Source organism: Stegostoma tigrinum, chromosome 13, assembly GCF_030684315.1.
Source record: "Stegostoma tigrinum isolate sSteTig4 chromosome 13, sSteTig4.hap1, whole genome shotgun sequence".
Taxonomy (NCBI): domain Eukaryota; kingdom Metazoa; phylum Chordata; class Chondrichthyes; order Orectolobiformes; family Stegostomatidae; genus Stegostoma; species Stegostoma tigrinum.
The window spans coordinates 52,487,769-52,507,858 of NC_081366.1; the positions used below are offsets into that span (position 1 = coordinate 52,487,769).

Genomic DNA, 20,090 nt, shown 5'->3' on the forward strand with positions numbered 1-20,090 from the left:
GTGTGGTGGGGACAGCACTTATGCTATGATTTGTGGTGGGTGTGTGAGGCTAGTCGCTGTAAGGTGCTGGTGGAGAAAAAACATTGTTAGTTCAGATTAAGTGATAGCAATGTGAGAATGGTGTCTCTCCCGCCAGACTTGAAAAGACAGACAGTTCCACTGGGATGGGGAGAGAGGGGAAAAGGGACAACCACCAACACCGCCCATCCTCCCACAGCATCTTCCTGTTTAACCACCGAAGGTTCATCACCTGCCCTTTCACCACCTCCCTACACATCATCCAAGGGCCTTAACAATCTTTCCAAGGGAAGAAGCATTTCACCTGTACCCCCTCCAATCTTGTATATTGTATTTGCTGTACCCAATATGGTTTGCACTACATTGGAAAAACTAAATACAGACTGGGTGACTGCTTTGGGGAACACCTCTGGGTCCATGCTCAAGCATGACCCCGACCTTTCCATAGCCAGTCATTTTAACACCGTGCCCTGCTCACATGCCCACATGTCTATCCTCAGCATGCTGCATGGTTTAAGTGAAAGCACAAAATAGAGTAGAAACATCTCCTCTTCATACTTGGCACTTTACAGTCTTCTGGACTTAATATTGATTTCAATGCCTTCCAATTGTGAACCATTTCTTCCCTTCATTTTTGCTTGTTGCATTATGTTATGTTCTCTCTGCCCTTACCACTCCGCCCCCACCCACACCCCAGTGGGACTGTTTGTCAAGTCTGGCAGAAGACACACCATTGTTCTGCCATTCTCACATTTCAATCACTCTACACCCACTATCCCCACACACCCATCCCAAATTACAGCATAAATGCTGTCCCCTCCCCACTTTGCTTCAGCTGTCATGAAGAGTCATCTAGATTCGAAACATTAGCTTGCTTTCTTTCCATGGATGCTGCCTGACCAGCTATTCTTGCTTCAGATTTCCAGCATCTGCAGTATTTTATTTTTGTTAGATCAGCAAGTAGTTTGGTGTGAGGAACCGTTGATCAAAGGCACAGCATCTGATCACAAGAAGCAGGCGTTGGGATGGTGGGTGTCTGCAGGATAATGATCACCTTGTAAAAGTCCAAGTGTAATCCCAAGAATAGCCATTGCTGCAGGTGGCACACCTGGCAATGGAGAGCTGTCAGCTTCTGTTTGGTTGGCAGCTCTTGGAACAGAATTTCTGTCCATTGGGGAATACCAGAAATTTAATGACCTCCATGGAACCAGGATTCTTGGTGGCAGATTGCCTGCTGCCAGTTTTGTTGGTGGACAGTGGGACTACTCCCTACCTCCCTCATTAAATTCCACCCTCAAGCAGGATTTGATAAAGCTATGTATTGTGGCATAGTGATAGTGTCCCTATCCCTGAACTGGGAGGTCTGTGTTTAACAGCCATCTGCTCCAGAGGTGTGTAATCTGAATAGTGAAATGGGTTGTATAAAAAAAATTAAATAATGAAAATAATTTGTTACCCTCAATTTAGACCTTGAGGAAGAACTGTAGAACAACCTAATTGTTGAACCAGAGTTTAGAAAAAGACATAGCTGTAGCTGTTCAGCATAAGGAAATATCAGTCGGCAAAAGTCTGGCCTGAGCTATAAAGTCTCAAATAAATTTCACGGAACTGAATCAGAAAAATATACAAAAGTTTGAAGAAGCAATTTTTTCAATTGGAATATCTTGTTGGAATCTAGTCTATGGCATTATACATGCTTATCCTGCTGTATACAACCGATGTACTTTCTGTGACACAGTAGAACAAACAGGATTAAAGTCTCTTAAAAAATTAAATAACACTGCAAGAATGGGCACTGAGAGAAATGAGTTTAATTAGAGCAGCGAGTTATTCCCATTCCATTGTTATCTAATTGTCTCAGCAGATTTATCCATGTCCATTGACTTCAAGGCCCATGCTATTTATGTCTTTTATTTATATGTGGGCATTGCTGGCTGGCCAGCATTTATTGCCCATCCCTATTTGCCCTATAGTTTGCCAAAATTTCCTCCAGTGATTACTGCTTCATATGTGCATTAATGTTTCCTTGTTTTGGCTGGATTAATGCTAACAAGATTTCGCTACCCACATTCTGCTCAATGTATTTCAGAACTGTTTTTATGTTAGCGAGTTTTGAGAAGATTTGTAGCTCAGGTTGAGATTCTGGATGTGAGTTTGCTCGCTGAGCTGGAAGGTTAGTTTTCAGATGTTTCATCACCTTTTTTTTTAATTTGAAAAAATATACTTTATTCATAAGATGTACAAAAAAATAAAACCTATTTATACACCTACCCAGTCATGCAAGCCGCCCCGGGTTACCCAGAGGGTACATACATCAACTAAAGGAAAAAAATAGTAAAAAAAACAAAGCAAAGAAAATGCCCCAGCAGTCGTCACCCCGCACAGTCCCAGTTGGGGAAGGCACCAGCTGGGCCCAGTTACCAGATAGGGCCCTTTTTTCCATTCTGGACGAGGCGTTTCATACTGTGGTCTTTCCCCACCGCGCCTTGGCGGCGGCTGCCCCAAGCTTTAGCGCGTCCCCCAGCACGTAGCCCTGGACGTTGGAGTGTGGCAGTCTGCAACATTCGGTCGGGGTCAGTTCTTTCAGCTGGCAGACCAAAGAGCGTCTTCCACTGCATTGATGGTCCTCCAGGCGCAGTTGATGTTGGTCTCAGTGTGCGTCCCGGGAAACAGCCCGTAGAGCACGGAGTCCCGCATTGTGGAGCTGCTCGGGACGAACCTCGACAAATACCACTGCATCCCCCTCCAGACCTCCTGCGCATAGGCACACTCCAGAAGGAGGTGATCGAAAGTCTCGTTCCCCCCCCTGCAGCCACCGAGGGCAGCATGCGGTGGCGCAGAGATTCCGGGCATGCATAAAGGATCTCACTGGCAGAGCCCCTCTGACCACCAGCCAAGCAACGTCCTTGTGCTTGTTTGAAAGATCTGGCGATGAGGCATTCTGCCAAACGACTTTGGCAGCCTGCGTGGGGAACCACACTACGGGATCCACCCTCTCCTTTTCCCGAAGAGCCTCCAGGATACTACGTGCTGACCACTGCCTGACGGCCTTGTGGTCAAAGGTGTTTCCTTTCAAAAATTTCTCCACGAAGGACAGGTAGTACGGAACAGTCCAACTACTTGGAGCGTTACGCGGCAACGAGACCAGGCCCATCCTTTGCAACACCGGGGACAGGTAGAACCTCAGTAAGTAGTGACACTTGGTGTTTGCGTACTGAGGATCTACGCACAGCTTGATGCAGCCGCACACAAAGGTAGCCATCAGGGCAAGGGTGGCGTTCGGTACGCCCTTTTCCCCCCATTTTCCAGGTCTTTGTACATGGTGTCCCTGCGGACCTGGTCCATCCTCGACCCCCAAATGAAGTGGAAGATGGCCCGGGTGACTGCAGCGGCAGCAGGGAATAGGCCAGGCCTGCACCGTATACAACAGTACCGAAAGCCCCTCGCACCTGACAACCAGGTTCTTACCCGCGATGGAGAGGGACCAGAGCGTCCACCTGCCCAGCTTCTGCTTCAATTTGGTGATACGCTCCTCCCAAGTCTTAGTGCACGCCCCAGCTCCACCAAACCAAACCCCGGTAGTCTGACCTGACGGTGAAGGGGTTGAAGGAGCGGTCGTCCCAGTTCCCAAAGAACATGACCTCGCTGTTACCCCTATTGACTTTGGCACCCGAGGCCAGTTCAAACTGGCCGCAGATGTCCAACAGCCTGCTCACCGACCGACGATCGGTGCAGAAGACGGCGACATCGTCCATGTACAGGGAGGTCTTGACCTGAAGGCCTCCACTGCCTGGGTTAGTCACGCCCTTCAGGCTGATGTCCTTCCTGATGGATGTGGCGAAGGGCTCCACACAGCACACGAACAAGGCAGGAGAGAGCGGGCAGCCCTGCCTGACTCCAGATCTGACAGGAAAACTGTTCGATTCCCACCCGTTGATCGAGACTGCACTAACGATGTTGGCATAGAGCAGCCGGATCCAATTGCGGATGCCCTCCCCGAACCCCAATTTAGAGAGGACGTCCCTCATGTAAGCATGAGAGACCCTGTCGAAGGCCTTCTCCTGGTCCAGGCTGACGAGGCAGGTGTCCACCCGCCTGTCCCGTACGTAGGCGATCGTATCCCTGATGAGCGCGAGGCTCTCAGCGATCTTCCTGCCCGGCACAGCACAGGTTTGGTCAGGGTGAATCACTGACTCCAGGACAGACCTGACCCGGTTGGCTATGACCTTGGCCAGGATTTTGTAGTCCACGTTCAAAAGTGAAATGGGACGCCAATTCTTAATTTCTTCCCTCTCCCCCTTCCTCTTGTAAATGAGGGTGATGATGCCCTTCCTCATGGACTTGCACATTTCCCCTGCCCGAAGCGCACTATCGTACACCTCCAGCAGGTCCTGGCCGACCAGGCCCCACAGAGCGGAGTACAGCTCGACCGGTAAGCCGTCGCTTCCGGGAGTCCTATTCCTCTCCAAGGACTTGAGGGCTCTGGTCAGCTCGTCCAGGGATATCGGCCGGTCCAGCCACTCCCTCGTGCCGTCGTCTAAGACCTCCATGATAGACGACAGGAACGACTCTGAGGCCGTGCTGTCCGTGGGCTTCGTGTCGTACAGTCCGGCATAGAAGGATCTGCTGATCCTCAAAATGTCGGGCCGAGACGACATCACTGAGCCGTCGTCCCTCTTCAGCCGGCTAAGCACAGAGCTCTCTTTGTGCACCTTCTGAAAGAAGAAATGCGAGCACGTCTCGTCCTGCTCCACGGAGCGGACCCTGGACCGGAAGATTATCCGGGAGGCATCCGCGGCAAAGAGCGAGGCTTGCTGGCTCTTCACCTCGCGGAGGTCGTCCGTGACATCGACCCCCATCAACTGCAGAAGGAGCAGGTTCTGCACCCTTTTCTGGAGTCGCGACAGCTTTCCCCGCCTCTCTCTTGCCTTCCGAACACCCTTGAGGACAAAGAACCTCTTGATGTTCTCCTTCACTGTCTCCCACCAGTCGCCCGGAGACTCAAAGAGGGGTTTCACGGTTTTCCAACCGGCGTACTCCCTCTTAAGCTCCTCGACGTTCTCTGGGGTCAGCAGAGTCGTGTTGAGCTTCCACGTCCCCTTGCCGGCCGGCTGGTCGTCCTGTAAGTGACAGTCGGCCAGCAGGAGGCAGTGGTCAGAGAAGAACACCGGCTCGACGCTGGTGGACCTGACTGAGAACGCCCGTGACACAAACAGGAAGTCTATCCTTGAGCGGATAGACCCGTCTGGCCGCGACCATTTGTACCTCCGCTGCGCTCCGTCTGCAGGGGTGCTGAAGACATCGAGCAGCTTGGCATTCTTCACCGTGCCCATCAGGAATCTGGACGTGACGTTCATTTGACTCCTCCCACCCGCTGTCCCCACGCCGGATCTTCCATCTGCATCAATGATGCAGTTGAAGTCTCCGCCTAGGATGACCGGCCTGGACGTAGCCAGCAGGGGTGGACGCCGCTGCAGGACGGCCAACCACTCACTCCGTACCGCTGGGGCGTACACGTTGATCAGCCTCAGGGGAGCGTTCCTGTAGGTGACGTCAGCCACCAGGAGGTGCCCCCCCCACCCCCACCACCTCCTGAACTTGAGAGATGGTGAAGTTGCGCCCCCGCAGCAGAATAGCCAGGCCCGAGGAGCGACAGTCATTACCCCCCGACCAGATCGAAGGCCCACAGGTCCAGGCGCCGGACCATTTCCCGTACCTGCCGAGGTGCGGTATCCCGCACTCCTGCAGAAACAGGAGGTCCGCCTCGATGGTGGTCAGGTAGGCCAACGTGGATACACATCTTGCGGTGGACCTGACACTGCGCACATTAATGCTCGCAACGTGTACCCCCATTGTGGGCAGTGACCGCAGTACCCTCCCCAAGTCCAAGGTCCAGCCCCTCCATCTGTCCCTTCATGCCCATTGCCCGGGCTAACTGCTGGACACTCTCCGGGCTCAGGAAACCATCCGTGCTGCCTTCCGGGTGGCATCTCCCCGTCAGGGGTGCGGAGGCAGGAGGGTCCGGCTCCGGGTCAGGCTGGGGACGCGCTGTTTCCTCCTTCCCGCCTGGAAGTTCTGGGGGGCCCTCCAGTGCCCCAGCAGCACTTGGCTGGGTGTCGGCGGGAGCCTCGGGACGCCTCCCGTCACCTGGAAGCGGGGTGCTGCTTTCCTTCTCCCTCAAGATCTTTAACTTCTGCTTCGGGCGGGCCCTCTCCAAATCCCCCTCGTCAGAGGAGCTCTTATAGCCCCCCTGTAGCTGCCTCTTCCTGCCTGATGGTTGCGGTTCCTGGGCCCGTCAACGCACCTTCCTCCTCGCTTCCCGGACTGTTGTCCACTCCCCTGGGTCTCCTGTCACCGCCTCCATCGACTCCGGGTTGTCGGGGGGGGGGAGCGGAGCCTGCAGGGGTGCTTTGCCGGCCTCGGGCCCATCCTGCGGGGCTGGGCCCTCCTGCGCGACCTGGCCCTCCTGCTCATTAGTGGGGTCCTTGCTGGGCCCTGGTGCCTTCCTCTCCTCCGGGGGCGCTGGCCCCGCATTGCCCCTGCCGGCGACCTGGGCGTAGGTGGTCCCCCGCTGCGGGCATGCCCTATAGAGGTGGACCGCTTCCCCGCAAAGGTTGCAGCTTTTCCCTCGTGGGCAATCCTTTGCAAGTTGTCCCTCCTCCCTGCAGTTCCTGCAGATGGTGGCTTTGCAGTCGGCCGCCACGTGACCTGACCTACCACAAGCATGGCAGACTTTAGGTTGCCCTGCATAGGTCAGGTAGCCCCTGCTCCCGCCGATCGCGAAGCTGGACGGTGGGTGTACGACGTTCCCGTCCGCGCCCATCCTCAGCGTCACCTTGACCTGCCTCTTACTGGTCCAGATGCCAAAGGGGTCCATGATGTCAGTTAGGTCCCCTTCCACCTTCACGTACCTTCCGAGGAAGGTCAGGACATCAACTGCTGGCACATGCGGGTTGTACATGTGTACAGTCACCATACGGCTCCTCTGCGCTGGCATCACAAACAGCGGGACAGTGGTCAATACAGAGAGGGGGCCCTCACCTCCTTTCTCCTTGAAAACCTTCAGGAAGCGCTCGCAAAGCTTGGCACTCCTGAAGGTCACGTCGTAAAAACCTCCTCCGGGGAAATCCTGCAGGCAGTAAATCTCCGCAGCAGCGAAGCCACAACAGTCCAACAGGACCCTCTTCACGAAGAAGGTGCGGTCCACAGGTGCACCTTCGTCCACCTTCTTTACGGAAACACGGATGGTGTTCCGGACCCCCTGACCTGGGTCACGAGCACTTGCCGCAGCCATCGTTGCAGTTTGGCTGCTCCGCTGAACCAGCGTTAGGCCGAAGCCAGCATTACGATCCACTGGTCGCAAGGGTGCACAGCCAACCCGACGTCCTCATTTCACCTCCAAGACAGCACTCTCCTCCTCTCGGTCCACAAGAGTGGGTCTTTATTGTGTTCCAGATGTAAGCTAGTTCACTGAGCTCGCTGGTTGGTTCCCAGATGTTTCGTCACCGTTCTAGGTAACATCAACAGTGAGCCTCCGACAAAGTGCTAGTGTTATGTCCCACTTTCTATTAATCTGGTTTGGTTTCCTTGGGTTGGCGATGTCATTTCCTGCATTGGTGATGTCATTTCCTGTTCTTTCTCTCAGGGGATGGTCGATTGATTTGGAGCCAATGTGTATGTTGATGGAGTTCCGGTTGTTTTTATGTTTCTTCAAACTATGGACTGAAATGAGAGTTTGAAACACAGAGGTTTTGAAACGCATTGAAAGCAAAGAGTCTGTACACGTTATGAACCCGTTGTTTGGCTGGGAGGTCTAGCAATGTGCAGACGACCTGGAGGGTGTGTGGATTAGTGACGTGTTATCAATAACTAAGGTCCTTTTATCTGCCAACAACCATGTGAATGGTTGCTAGATGGCTGAACAACTTGAGCTGTGAATAAGACAGAGAGAAGCTAGTTAGACTCTGAGAAACCAGCAGCTAAAACTTCTGTCTCTCTGTTCTCTGCAGTTAAGTTGCCTGAAACCTTAAGAAAACAGCTTATCTTTCCTTAAGCAGATACTGCAAATTGTGACTTAGAATGGAATAAGTTAAAGACCAGCCACCCTCTGCCACTTGCAAACCAGCAAAAGCATTTGGGAGAAAAAGAAGGTTGAGGAGAAATCTTGGATCAGCAAGAGCCAATCCAACAGATCTTGTGAACAAAGACCACAGAACTGTTTGGCCTGCTGTGTTCATCCAGCTCCACACTTTGTTATCTCGGACCGCAATGCTATAATGATGCCACCCATAGGTTGCAGGAACAGCAACTCATATTCCACTTAGGAACCCTGCAACCCAATGGTATCAATATGGATTTCACCAGCTTCAAAATCTCCTCTCCCCCCACTGCATCACAAAACCAGCCCAGCTCATCTCTGCTTCCCTAACCTGTTCTTCCTCTCACCTGTCCCCTCCTCCCACTTCAAGCTGCACCTCCATTTCCTACCTACTAACCTCATCCCGCCCCCTTGACCTGTCTGTCCTTCCTGGACTGACCTATCCCCTCCCTACCTCCCCACCTATACTCTCCTCTCCCCCTATCTTCTCCTGTCTCCATCTTTGGTCCGCCTCCCCCCCTCTCCCTATCTATTTCAGAATCCTGTCCCCATCCCCCTTTTCTAATGAAGGGTCTAGGTCCAAAACGTCAGCTTTTGTTCTCCTAAGATGCTGCTTGGCCTGCTGTGTTCATCCAGCTCCACACTTTGTGATCTCGGATTCTCCAGCATCTGCAGTTCCCATTATCTCTGACCACAGAACTGTTATTCCAGTTTCCCTCTGCCCATGTGTCTTTTGTTCCCAGTCAGTTTAGAGTTTTATTTAGTAGAGTTAATTTAATTGTTCATCTGTTGCTAGAATCTATTTATCTGTAATAAATAGATTCTTGTACAATGGTGTCCATAAGCTTGCGTCTGAAAAGCAAGCAGTTTGGAGATTGTGCACATATCTTCAAAAACTATAACTTTTGACATGACTCTGGGAATAGTGATTTCCAGTGTATTGTAACTGATGTGAAGAAGCATGGTGTGAGTCACCTTTGTCAGCAAATGGAGATTGGACTCCAAGAGATGGCCTTCGTGTATCTAACAGAGTGCAGATTATCCTGCAAATTATTTGGCATGCTGAGATTGTTTGAAAATCAAGTAAAATTGGAATTTTGATGAATTTCATGGAGTGAAAGCTCACAGCAATTTTCGTACATTGACTGGGGAAAATTGCTTTGTCTTTCTGAAAGTAAATTGAAGTCAAGCATAATATTCTAATGATATATTCTCTTTCTTTGTGCAGGAGCAGTATCAATAGCAGGGGTCCAAGCTGGCCTTTGGGCTGTGGAAGGAGGGAATAAACTGGTTTGTTCCCAGTTACTTGATTCAGCAAAAGTCAATGTTGTCCACACCACAGTGACTTCAATTTCTCTGCACTCATCCGGTAAGGAAGGACTTGAGTTGAATTGTATTAGCTTTATTGTCACATGAACACATGAGTACACTGAAAAGTTTACAAGTCACTGTTTACCCTCTATCTTAGGTATAAAGGTACCTAAGTACGGATTCTTGAGTACAAATTCTTAGGAAAAAGAAATTAGAAAAATAAAGAAATAAAAAGCCCAGAATCACAGACTTCCAAAGTACAAAATCATAAAAATAAAGGAATAAAAGTTTAGGATAACAAACTTTCCTATAACATAATAAAGAAACAAAGCAAAAACTTTGAAAAAAAGAGAATTTAAGACAAAGTCCCCCTTGTCCGTTTCATGGCTCTGGACTCGATGACCCAACCCCCGTTGGATCCCAGGCTGGATCCAATTGCAATGCCGAAGAAAGTGCTGCATGAAGTCATAGACTGACTGAAGCCACCACAGGCACATGCAGACCAACGCTGATAGAAACAGTCATCAAAGCTGCCAGAAGGTGTCCCAGGCTGCCGCCAACCACATACTTAACAATTAGATGAAAGTCATCGTTCATACACTCAATAACTGAGCAATCATCAGTGAGGGCATGCTACAAGCAAGCAGACAGCTTTTTAAAGAATATGTTATCAGCACAAGATCTGCTGTTACACTTTTAGCTGGGATTTTGGTAAGCTGTCTAGCATCATGTGCAAACTGTTGTATGTTTCCTCCCTTTGCTGGTTGGACTGAAGTAGATCTTTAATCCAGAGACCTTGGATGGCACTTTGAAATGTTTGTACTTTACCCCTCTTGTGGTATTATTTGGTAAGACCTAGGAATGAGCAAATATTGTGCCTTGTATAATGATGTGGAGGTATGAGAAAATATACACACAATTAATGCATGACACAAAGTTTACACCTAAAATGTGGCAACTGTGCAGTTAGAAATAATCTTTTCAGACAGTTTGTTTTGACTTATTTGACAGAACGTATCTTGAAAGAACTATCAATCTAATGTAAGAATTTGTTAATTCTAGAGGTAAGGACAACACAGGTTTCAAAGACTAAAAATGATCTCTGTGAGTCAGGTTCCATTACCTAAAGATTTAACATTAAAAAACACGAGTGCGTTATGACAGATGTTCTTGTATAAACATCACTACCAACAACCCTCATCCTTTCACATGCAAGCCCCTATTTGTTCCTCCCCCTCTCTGCTTCTGTGACACTCTTTTATGCAGCTGTACTTCTCCCAGGCCTTCGCCAAGATCTACCTGATGGCTGCTCCCAGTGAAAAATTGACTTAAAAATGGGTTGCTCTTCATCTGGGTTTAAAAGCAAGTGTGTGCAGCTTACTAGTGTTGTGTAAATGGACACAGTTCTTTATTAGGTAAGCCTGGACTCACCCATTCCTTGCATGTAAAGATGCCACCAATAAATTTCTAGTCCTGTAGGTTTAAAATATTATTCCCATTGTGATTTTTAATGATAACCTCGATTTCAGGGTGGAGACGGAATGCCCAGCCACCTCCGCAGTTTCCTGAGTGCAAAGTGCAGCGCAGTCTGTGTGTGGTTTCACCTTCAATTGGGTGTCTCCTGGCACTGCCCTATCTTCTTCTGAGAAGCAGGCACCTTCACTCGGGTCAAGGAGCTTTGCTCCTCTGTTACTGTACCTGCAGCCCTGACCAGTGACTGGGGCAATCGAGAGTGGGTGTGTGTGCCTCTCCAGCAGCCTCCTGAGGTTATTGAGCCTGACTGTCCTTGGCAACTGCCAATCTAATAGTGGAGGCAGCCAGATATTTGCATGATTTGCTGTACTGCTGCACCTTCTGGGTAATGAGGGCCAATTGTGTCCCAGATACCAGTGTACCACTGCTATTCCTTTTTGTGAATACAGATGAAGTTGCTGATTGCCGGCAACATAAGGCTGCCTCTTGCTCGGGACTGAGCCGGTGCCAGGACTCCATCGAGTGCCAACTGTCACTGCTATTTCTTGGCCTACTGTGGAGCTGTCATAGTGAGGTGCTCACCAGCTTGTGAACCCATACTGACTGTTTCTACAGGGCCCCTGAGATATGAGCTGGTTGGAGAGATACAGGAGGCATTCGGGCTGATGCTTCCTCAGAGGCCTTGGTACTTGTATTTTCAGAGGTCAGGGTTGGAGCTTTTGAGTTTCTCTGCTGATGTCATGAGGAAGCTAACTGAAATTGTGAGACACAACAAAGACATTGTAGCCGGTTATATGTGGTGTGTAACGAATCAGACTGACAAAGTGGTGATTGAATAAAGAGTAGTATTGACTCATTTGGTGAGACATGGATGTTTAGTTTCTCTGGGATTGTCCTCCTAAGGGATGGGGACATGGATGTCAGGCACCTATGAAGGCTGTCTCTGCTGTGTTTATGAGCTGTCTTCTCTTTTTCTGAGAGTAAGGTAGTAATGAGTGAGATTACACTGGGTGGCGTGGCTCTCAGTGCTAGTAAATGTGAGAGAAAGATAGGTGTGTTAGTTGTGAGGAGAATTCAGGAGATGAGAATGAGTGAAGGAAGGTGTTAGGGCAGTAACGAGAGTGGCAAAACATGAGCCTTGTTGGGAAATGGGTGCTATTGCAGAGATATTGAGCCTGAGGTGGCAGAGACAAAACTGTGGCACTTACCTTCTTTCTGTTATGGTGACCATCCCACCACACCTTTGAGATAGCACTAACCTGCATGGCAACCAGGTTACCGTAGGTGTGGTTTTGCCTCCTCCTTTGCCAGTCCTTTGGGAAAAGGATTTCTATCCTCTGGACCACCCGATCCAGAGAATCGCAGTACCACCTATGCTTTTTCAGCATGTCCAGTCCAACTGCACAGCAAGCTTTTCAGAATGGCCCAGGTGCAGGGGATATCTGATGAGTGGTGAGTTGTTCTAGGAACAATGCATGGTAAGGTGGGGTAGAAATCGGATTTGAGAGACACCATTGGGGTGTGTTAGGTGATTAGTGAGGTCAGTTTGGTGAGAAAGGATAAGAAATTCGACCTGCCTTGCGGCAGAAGACTCTTCAAAAAACACATTGTAGCTCGGACATGGCCAAAAATTTCGACTGAGCACATGGTCTCACTAAGGTTCTGTATAACTGAAGTATGTCATCCTTATTTTTATGCTGCATCCCATTAGACTTGTTGATTATCCGTTGTACTTGTGTTTTGACTTGTACTAAAACACCTAGATCCTGCAACACCTTGGAATTAAGCAGGCATTCTCTGTATAAATGATACTCTGCTACTTCATACTTCCTGCTGAAGTGCAACTTCTGATTTTCACACATTACATTCCATCTGACAAAGTTGTTTCTTCGAATCAACTCAAGGTGGTCGGACTTGGAGATGGAATTAGAATTAGCAAACACAGGTTTTAAAATGAGAAGCCTCAGCACAGACTGAAAAGTGCAGCAACTATTTTCTCAAATCCAGAGCAGAGCATGCTCCAAGAAAATCTGTTTTAGGGTTTTAGGAGACTGACAAAATGTACCACTCTCCCACATTGTTACAGTATCGAAGTTCACTCACGATTGTTATGTTTTGAGACCGTAACTTTAAATTTAGCATAAACGTAGGGGGTTAAACTAATGAGTCCATGCAATTGTTTGTTGTATTGCTATAAGGCTTGTGGTTTGACAGACAGCAGCACAAAATGGATTGTAGGGCAGCAGCAGCTGCAAGCAAGATTGTGATGCGGTGAATACACTTTGCTTATTCCATTCTAGACATTTTTATTGACTTTTATTGTGGTAACTTATTTGTTTAATCACAAAGTTTAGGCCTTTTATAAAGCTGATTAAGGAAAGATATGTTTGAAAAATTCAGTTTATTTCCAAAAATAATTTAAACATTTTCTTTCTTTAGGAGATAAATCCCTTTACCAAGTGAACTATGAAAATGAAAATGAAGGCGGCTATGATTTCTATGACATTGTGGTGATTGCAACGCCTTTACATCGGGAAACTTCGAATATCAGCTTTAGTGGAATGACACCACCAGTAACAGACTTTCCTGGTCACTATCAACATATGATTGTTTCTATAGTGCATGGTTACCTCAATTCGTCATATTTTGGCTTTCCGGATCCTAAGCTTTTTCCATTTGCAGCAATTCTAACAACTGACAGCCCAAAGCTTTTCATGTTTAGTACAGGCTGTATTTGCCCAGTGAATATCACCAGTAATTATAGAAGAAAGCAACCACAAGAAGCTGCTGTGTGGAAGGTTTTCTCTCCATCGCCCCTAACCAAAGAGCAATTGAAGACACTCTTTCTTTCATACTATTCTGTGCAAGTCACTGATTGGCTGGCATATCCTCAGTACACCTCGATGAAAGGAATCCCTCCTGTAATTCTGCATGATAACCTGTATTATTTGAATGGCGTAGAATGGATAGCAAGTAGCATGGAGATGAGTGCCATTGCTGCCAAAAATATAGCTTTGTTGGGGTATAATCGGTGGCATCAACAACTGGATAAGATTGATCAGAAAGACTTGGTGCATAAAATCAAAACTGAACTGTGAGGAAGGGTGCAGTCAAATTTGATGAATAAATGCATTGTATACTGCACTTGAATTTGAACTTGCAATGCCACTGCTGAATCTTTCAGTGTTTTAAACTGATTGTTAAGAAATTGAATTAAAAAGACCTTGTTGCTGATTGCTAACCTGTTACAGTTAACTATTTCAAAGTTGTGAAATAGCCATTTTTTTTCCAATTACTGACTCAGCTGCTGTTTAGTGATCTCAACAAGGGAGGTCACAGATTAAATATAGTATTTTAAGGAAGATAGGAAGCATTTTGGAGTTATCTATATCTATTTGGAATATTGTTAAAGCAGAAAATGCTGGAAATTCCTCACACATTAGGCAGCAGCAGCGGGGAGAGATAAGTTGACTTACTTTAAATATTCTTTGAAGGAGTGTAGCACAGCACGGCCTGCATTCTTTGCCCGTTAGTATTTGCTCTAGAGAAAATGATAGTCAGCTGGACAGAGTAACAAGACTTCAGACCCACTGACAGTGAAGGAAAGGTAGTACAATTCCAAGTCAGGATGGTGTGTGACCTTGGGAACTTGCAGTCAGTTGTGTTCCCATTATCTGCTGTTCTTGTCATCCTAGGCAGAAGAAATTGCAGATTTGGAAGGTCCTGGCAAAGGAGCAGTGCTAAGTTGCTGTTGTCCATCTTGTATTTGTTGCGTACTGCTGCCATTGTGCGTCAGTGATGGAGGGAGTGAATGTTGAATTGATAAATAGGTTGCTGATGAAGCAATTTATTCTATCCAGAGTTGTTTCAAGCTATTTGAGTGCTGCACTCATCTAGGCAAGTAGAGAACGTTCCATCATACTCCTGGTTTGTGCCTTGTTGGCGGAGTGGGAGCATCTGGAAGTGAGTTATTAGCCTCAGAATTCCTATTCTCTGCAACGACCTCTTATCACAGATGCTTCAGAGATAGTAGGAACTGCAGATGCTGGAGAATCTGAGATGACAAGGTGTAGAGCTGGATTAACACAGCAGGCCAAGCAGCATCAGAGGAGCAGGAAGGCTGATGTTTCAGGCCTAGATCCTTCCTGCTTCTCTGATGCTGCTTGGCCTGCTGTGTTCATCCAGCTCTACACCTTGTTATCTCATCACAGATGCTGACTAGTCTGTTGAGTATGTCGGACATTGCTGTTTTGTTTTAGTTTTCCTATGTCAGTTTTCCAGGTTGTTGCTTTTTGATTCATGAATACCTCAGATATTTCAAATATCCTATTACTTTGAATTGAGTTTTTTACTGTTCTTAGTCCATGTGGAAATGATTATGGAAACTTCTCATTCAAACTATTAAGAGGCAACAGTGTATACTGATTTATGGATAATTAACAAAAGAAGCAGCAGCAACAAGAGAAAATGCTTTTTTGTTGCAGCCAGTGATTCTGGAATGCACTACCTGAAAGTGTACTGGAGATAGATTTTGTTTAAGGTCTGCAAAAGAGAATCTCATGATTAACAAAGTGAACAAATTTACAGAGGTCTAGGGAACCGATATGGAGATGAACTAACAGAGTTGCTCTTGAAGAGAGCTATGACCGACACGCCTGGCCTTCTCTTGATGCAACCATTCAATACTTTGTAACCTTAGTGTACTACGTAGAATGGCAAGACAGAGGCTGTATCCCAGGAATTCCCTCTATTTACCTCAGCTATACCGTTTTAACTCCCCACTGTGATATAATCCCTATGATTTCCCCAGCACACACACACCACTACAAATTTAATAAAACGGTGTGTAGGTATAGTACATCTTTGAAGGGGACCCTATTTTACATTGGTCTTCTGGGGCATTGGAAAATAGAGATAGATCAGCTGATGCGAAATAGAACATAGAACATAGAACATAGAACAGTACAGCACAGAACAGGCCCTTCAGCCCACAATGTTGTGCCGACCATTGATCCTCATGGATGCACCCTCAAATTTCTGTGACCATATGCATGTCCAGCAGTCTCTTAAATGACCCCAATGACCTTGCTTCCACAACTGCTGCTGGCAACGCATTCCATGCTCTCACAACTCTCTGCGTAAAGAACCTGCCTCTGACATCCCCTCTATACTTTCCACCAACCAGCTTAAAACTATGACCCCTCGTGCTAGCCATTTCTGCCCTGGGAAATAGTCTCTGGCTATCGACTCTATCTATGCCTCTCATTATCTTGTATACCTCAATTAGGTCCCCTCTCCTCCTCCTTTTCTCCAATGAAAAGAGACCGAGCTCAGTCAACCTCTCTTCATAAGATAAGCCCTCCAGTCCAGGCAGCATCCTGGTAAACCTCCTCTGAACCCTCTCCAAAGCATCCACATCTTTCCTATAATAGGGCGCCCAGAACTGGACGCAGTATTCCAAGTGCGGTCTAACCAAAGTTTTATAGAGCTGCAACAAGATCTCACGACTCTTAAACTCAATCCCCCTGTTAATGAAAGCCAAAACACCATATGCTTTCTTAACAACCCTGTCCACTTGGGTGGCCATTTTAAGGGATCTATGTATCTGCACACCAAGATCCCTCTGTTCCTCCACGCTGCCAAGAATCCTATCCTTAATCCTGTACTCAGCTTTCAAATTCGACCTTCCAAAATGCATCACCTCGCATTTATCCAGGTTGAACTCCATCTGCCACCTCTCAGCCCATCTCTGCATCCTGTCAATGTCCCGCTGCAGCCTACAACAGCCCTCTACACTGTCAACGACACCTCCGACCTTTGTGTCGTCTGCAAACTTGCTGACCCATCCTTCAATTCCCTCGTCCAAGTCATTAATAAAAATTACAAACAGTAGAGGCCCAAGGACAGAGCCCTGTGGAACCCCACTCACCACTGACTTCCAGGCAGAATATTTTCCTTCTACTACCACTCGCTGTCTTCTGTTGGCCAGCCAATTCTGTATCCAAGCAGCTAAGTTCCCCTGTATCCCATTCCTCCTGACCTTCTGAATGAGCCTTCCATGGGGAACCTTATCAAATGCCTTACTGAAGTCCATATACACCACATCCACAGCTTGACCCTCATCAACCTTACTAGTCACATCCTCAAAAAACTCGATAAGGTTTGTAAGGCATGACCTACCCCTCACAAAGCCGTGTTGACTGTATTTGATCAAGCCATGCTCTTCCAGATGGGAAATATGGTTGTGAACTGGACCTCAAATGAGGAGAACAATTACTAGCAAAAGCAGATAGACAGTATTGTCTGTAGGGCTCATCTCGCCCCATATAGAGAAGGCACATGAGAAAATGCCAAAATGATTTTCACTTTGGCACTTTATCAATATGAAGATGCTGACCAGTACATTTTATTTCAAAATAGTCAATCTGTTCTTCCCATCAGATTACTATGAAGATAAAAATCGTGAAAGATTTTTAACTCAGCTGCATTATTTTGCATTCTTAAGAGCCTGAAATCATGCCTTCTGTGTGTATTACTTTGCACAGTGTTTCTTGAACTCAAGTTTCAGGTACTAGTTGCAACATCACAGTTTAAGATTAGAAAGAAGTTTGTAAAATGTGGAAAAAGCACAATTTGCAATTCTACAATAATAGTAATTTAGTTGTTGTTCTCAATTGCTTAATCGTGCAAATGATGTTTTATCAGTGCTGATTTGCTGATATATTTCAGCACCATGTAAATAAACTTCACCTTGAATACCCTTTGTGGGAATGGGGGTACATTATTTAAATGTGGACAGCGCATGAGAGAGGATGTTAAACATAACCAGTAGATTTGTTTCTGAAAAGTTCTGCATCATAATGTTTGGTATGATCATGAGCCATTGAGTGGTCACTGCAAAGTTTTCTTTTTCTGGATGATCAGGGTTGGAGAAAATCTTCTTAAGTTCTGCTCAAAGCCAGGTCCAACGTACAGCAGTCCTGTTGGAACTAAATGTTTCAATATGGCACCCCTGCATCATCTGACATGACTTATGCACCGACAGCCATTTAGCTTTCGTGACGATACCTATGCATAAACAAGACACCAGAGGATTCATACTCTGTGTGGGATAATTCCTCACGGTTGTTAAAGAAGGGGAACAAAAAATACCTCACCAAAAATTACACAGTAAATTTGAAGGGTTTTTCAGGAGTAAAGTGAGCAGAGAAATTGTGCATCGATGTCTGCATCCTCCAGAAATGAATAAAAATATTTTACACACTGACTACTGTTACTACAGAAATTAGTACTCTCTACAGTAGGCTTTAAAAAGGCTTTTTGATGAGTAAATGGATAAGATTTCACCTTGAAAGCACTTTATGATTTACTAACCAGTATGATCATTCATTCATTTTACATCAAATGTATGCGTACATTTGTACAAATACTCTGGGAACCTTGAGAGTACAACTTGTTATTATATTTTTTCTGATTTTACACAATTGATGATTGAGAAGACACAATGTGCCATTCTGGTATTGGCGTATTTACATATTACCTAAACACTGGTGTACTGTTCATAAAAGTGCTAATATGGTTTAGTAAAGTAGAACCAATGCTGAAAATAATGTATTTGTATAGAGGAAGGATAACTAATGTTGGAAAAAGACCTTCATGTTGTAATTTGTGTTTTAGCAAAAATTCTTTAACAGTGACAGTAGTTTCACTGTGATTGTGTTTATGATTTGGCAATATAATTCTATGGTGTATTATAATTAATCCCATTGTTCTGTTCTAAGAAATAATCAGAAATATTGCAATGAATTTTCTAATCATTAAAGCAGATGACTAATTACAAGAGAAGGAAAGCAGCATTTGATGTCAGGATAACACAGTGTGGACCTGGAGAAACACAGCAAACCAGGCAGCATCACAGGAGCAGGAAAGCTGACGTTTCGGATCGGACCCTTCCGGCTCCTCTGATGCTGCCTGGCCTGCTCTGTTCCTCCAACTCCACACTGTGTTATCTCTGACTCCAGCATTGGTAGTTCTTACTATCTTTGTTGTCAGGATTCTGTTTTATTACAACATATTGCTGAATAAAAGCACATTACTAAGGGGAACAATCCAGAGATTTATTTTAAGTCTCTTGCAATTTCTGTTGAAAGTTGCAGAATATTTCTTCCTGCTTGTGAGGGTGATCCATTCAATTCACCATCGTCTAACAGTCTATGAATGTTCAAAGATTGGCTTTGCTAAGGGGATTTGTCTTTAAAGACTTTGCTTCTTGTATTCAAAACTGTGATTCAAATAAAACTCACTGGATAATTGTTAACAAAATAATCTCAGCAAAGTGTAGGAATTAATTGCTAACATTGAAACATGAACCTGAACTAAAATTTAATATTTTTATTGAATAGTGGTGTATGTTTTACCCCTTGTTGCAAATCTCCTTTGTACTTTAGCTATTTATCAGATTCCCTACAGTGTGGAAACAGGCCCTTCGGCCCAACAAGTCCACACTGCCTCTTGGAGCATCCCACCCAGACCCATTGCCCTACAACCCACACATCCCTGAACACTACGGGCAATTTAGCATGGCGGATTCAACTGGCCTGCACATCTTTGGACTGTAGGAGGAAACCTTACTAAAAAAAATTGCATAAGTGAATAAATGTACCTTTCTGAGCAGTGCATTGTTAAAATGCATTCATTTAATTAGCCCTGTTTTAGTAATTTATGAATATTATTCAGAAGAGAAGGGGCCTGGTTTTAATTGTTAAATTCACTTTTATCACTCGTTGATGCTTTACCTCCTTTGTTATTTGCTGTTCCAGTAGGTGAAATTCCATGCTTCTTGGGTTAATTTGGACTGTTAGCATGTTAATGTTATGCTGAATTCTCCCAATAGCCTTGCAATAGTTGTAAAAACAGTAAAATTCCCCACTGGTTTATGTTGTGGCTGTACTAAATTATTGGTGATATTCCATCTCTCTTGTTTGACTATACATAAGAATACTGTGAACGTTTTTGGTCCCCTGATCTAAGGAAAGATATGCTGGCTTTGGAAGCAGACCAGAGAAGGTTCACTAGGTTGATTCCAGGTATGGAGACATTTTCTGAGGAGGAGGAGTTGAATAGTTTAAGCCAATTCACATTGAGGTTTAGAAAAATTAGAAATGACCTTACTGAAACATACAAAATCTTT

General features: G+C 46.1%; 1 protein-coding gene across 3 annotated transcripts in view; it reads left to right on the plus strand.

Annotated features, from left to right (window-relative positions):
* The window catches only part of LOC125458487 (prenylcysteine oxidase-like), a 42,836-nt gene extending 27,826 nt beyond the window's left edge, over positions 1-15,010 (plus strand). For all 3 annotated transcript variants that reach the window (XM_048543778.2, XM_048543779.2, XM_059650747.1), the window contains 2 exons: positions 9,345-9,485; positions 13,340-15,010. In XM_048543778.2, coding sequence (XP_048399735.1) covers positions 9,345-9,485; positions 13,340-13,998 — 800 coding nt within the window. In that variant the 3' untranslated portion in view covers positions 13,999-15,010. The remainder of the gene's footprint in view (positions 1-9,344; positions 9,486-13,339) is intronic.
* Positions 15,011-20,090: the final 5,080 nt, after the last annotated feature.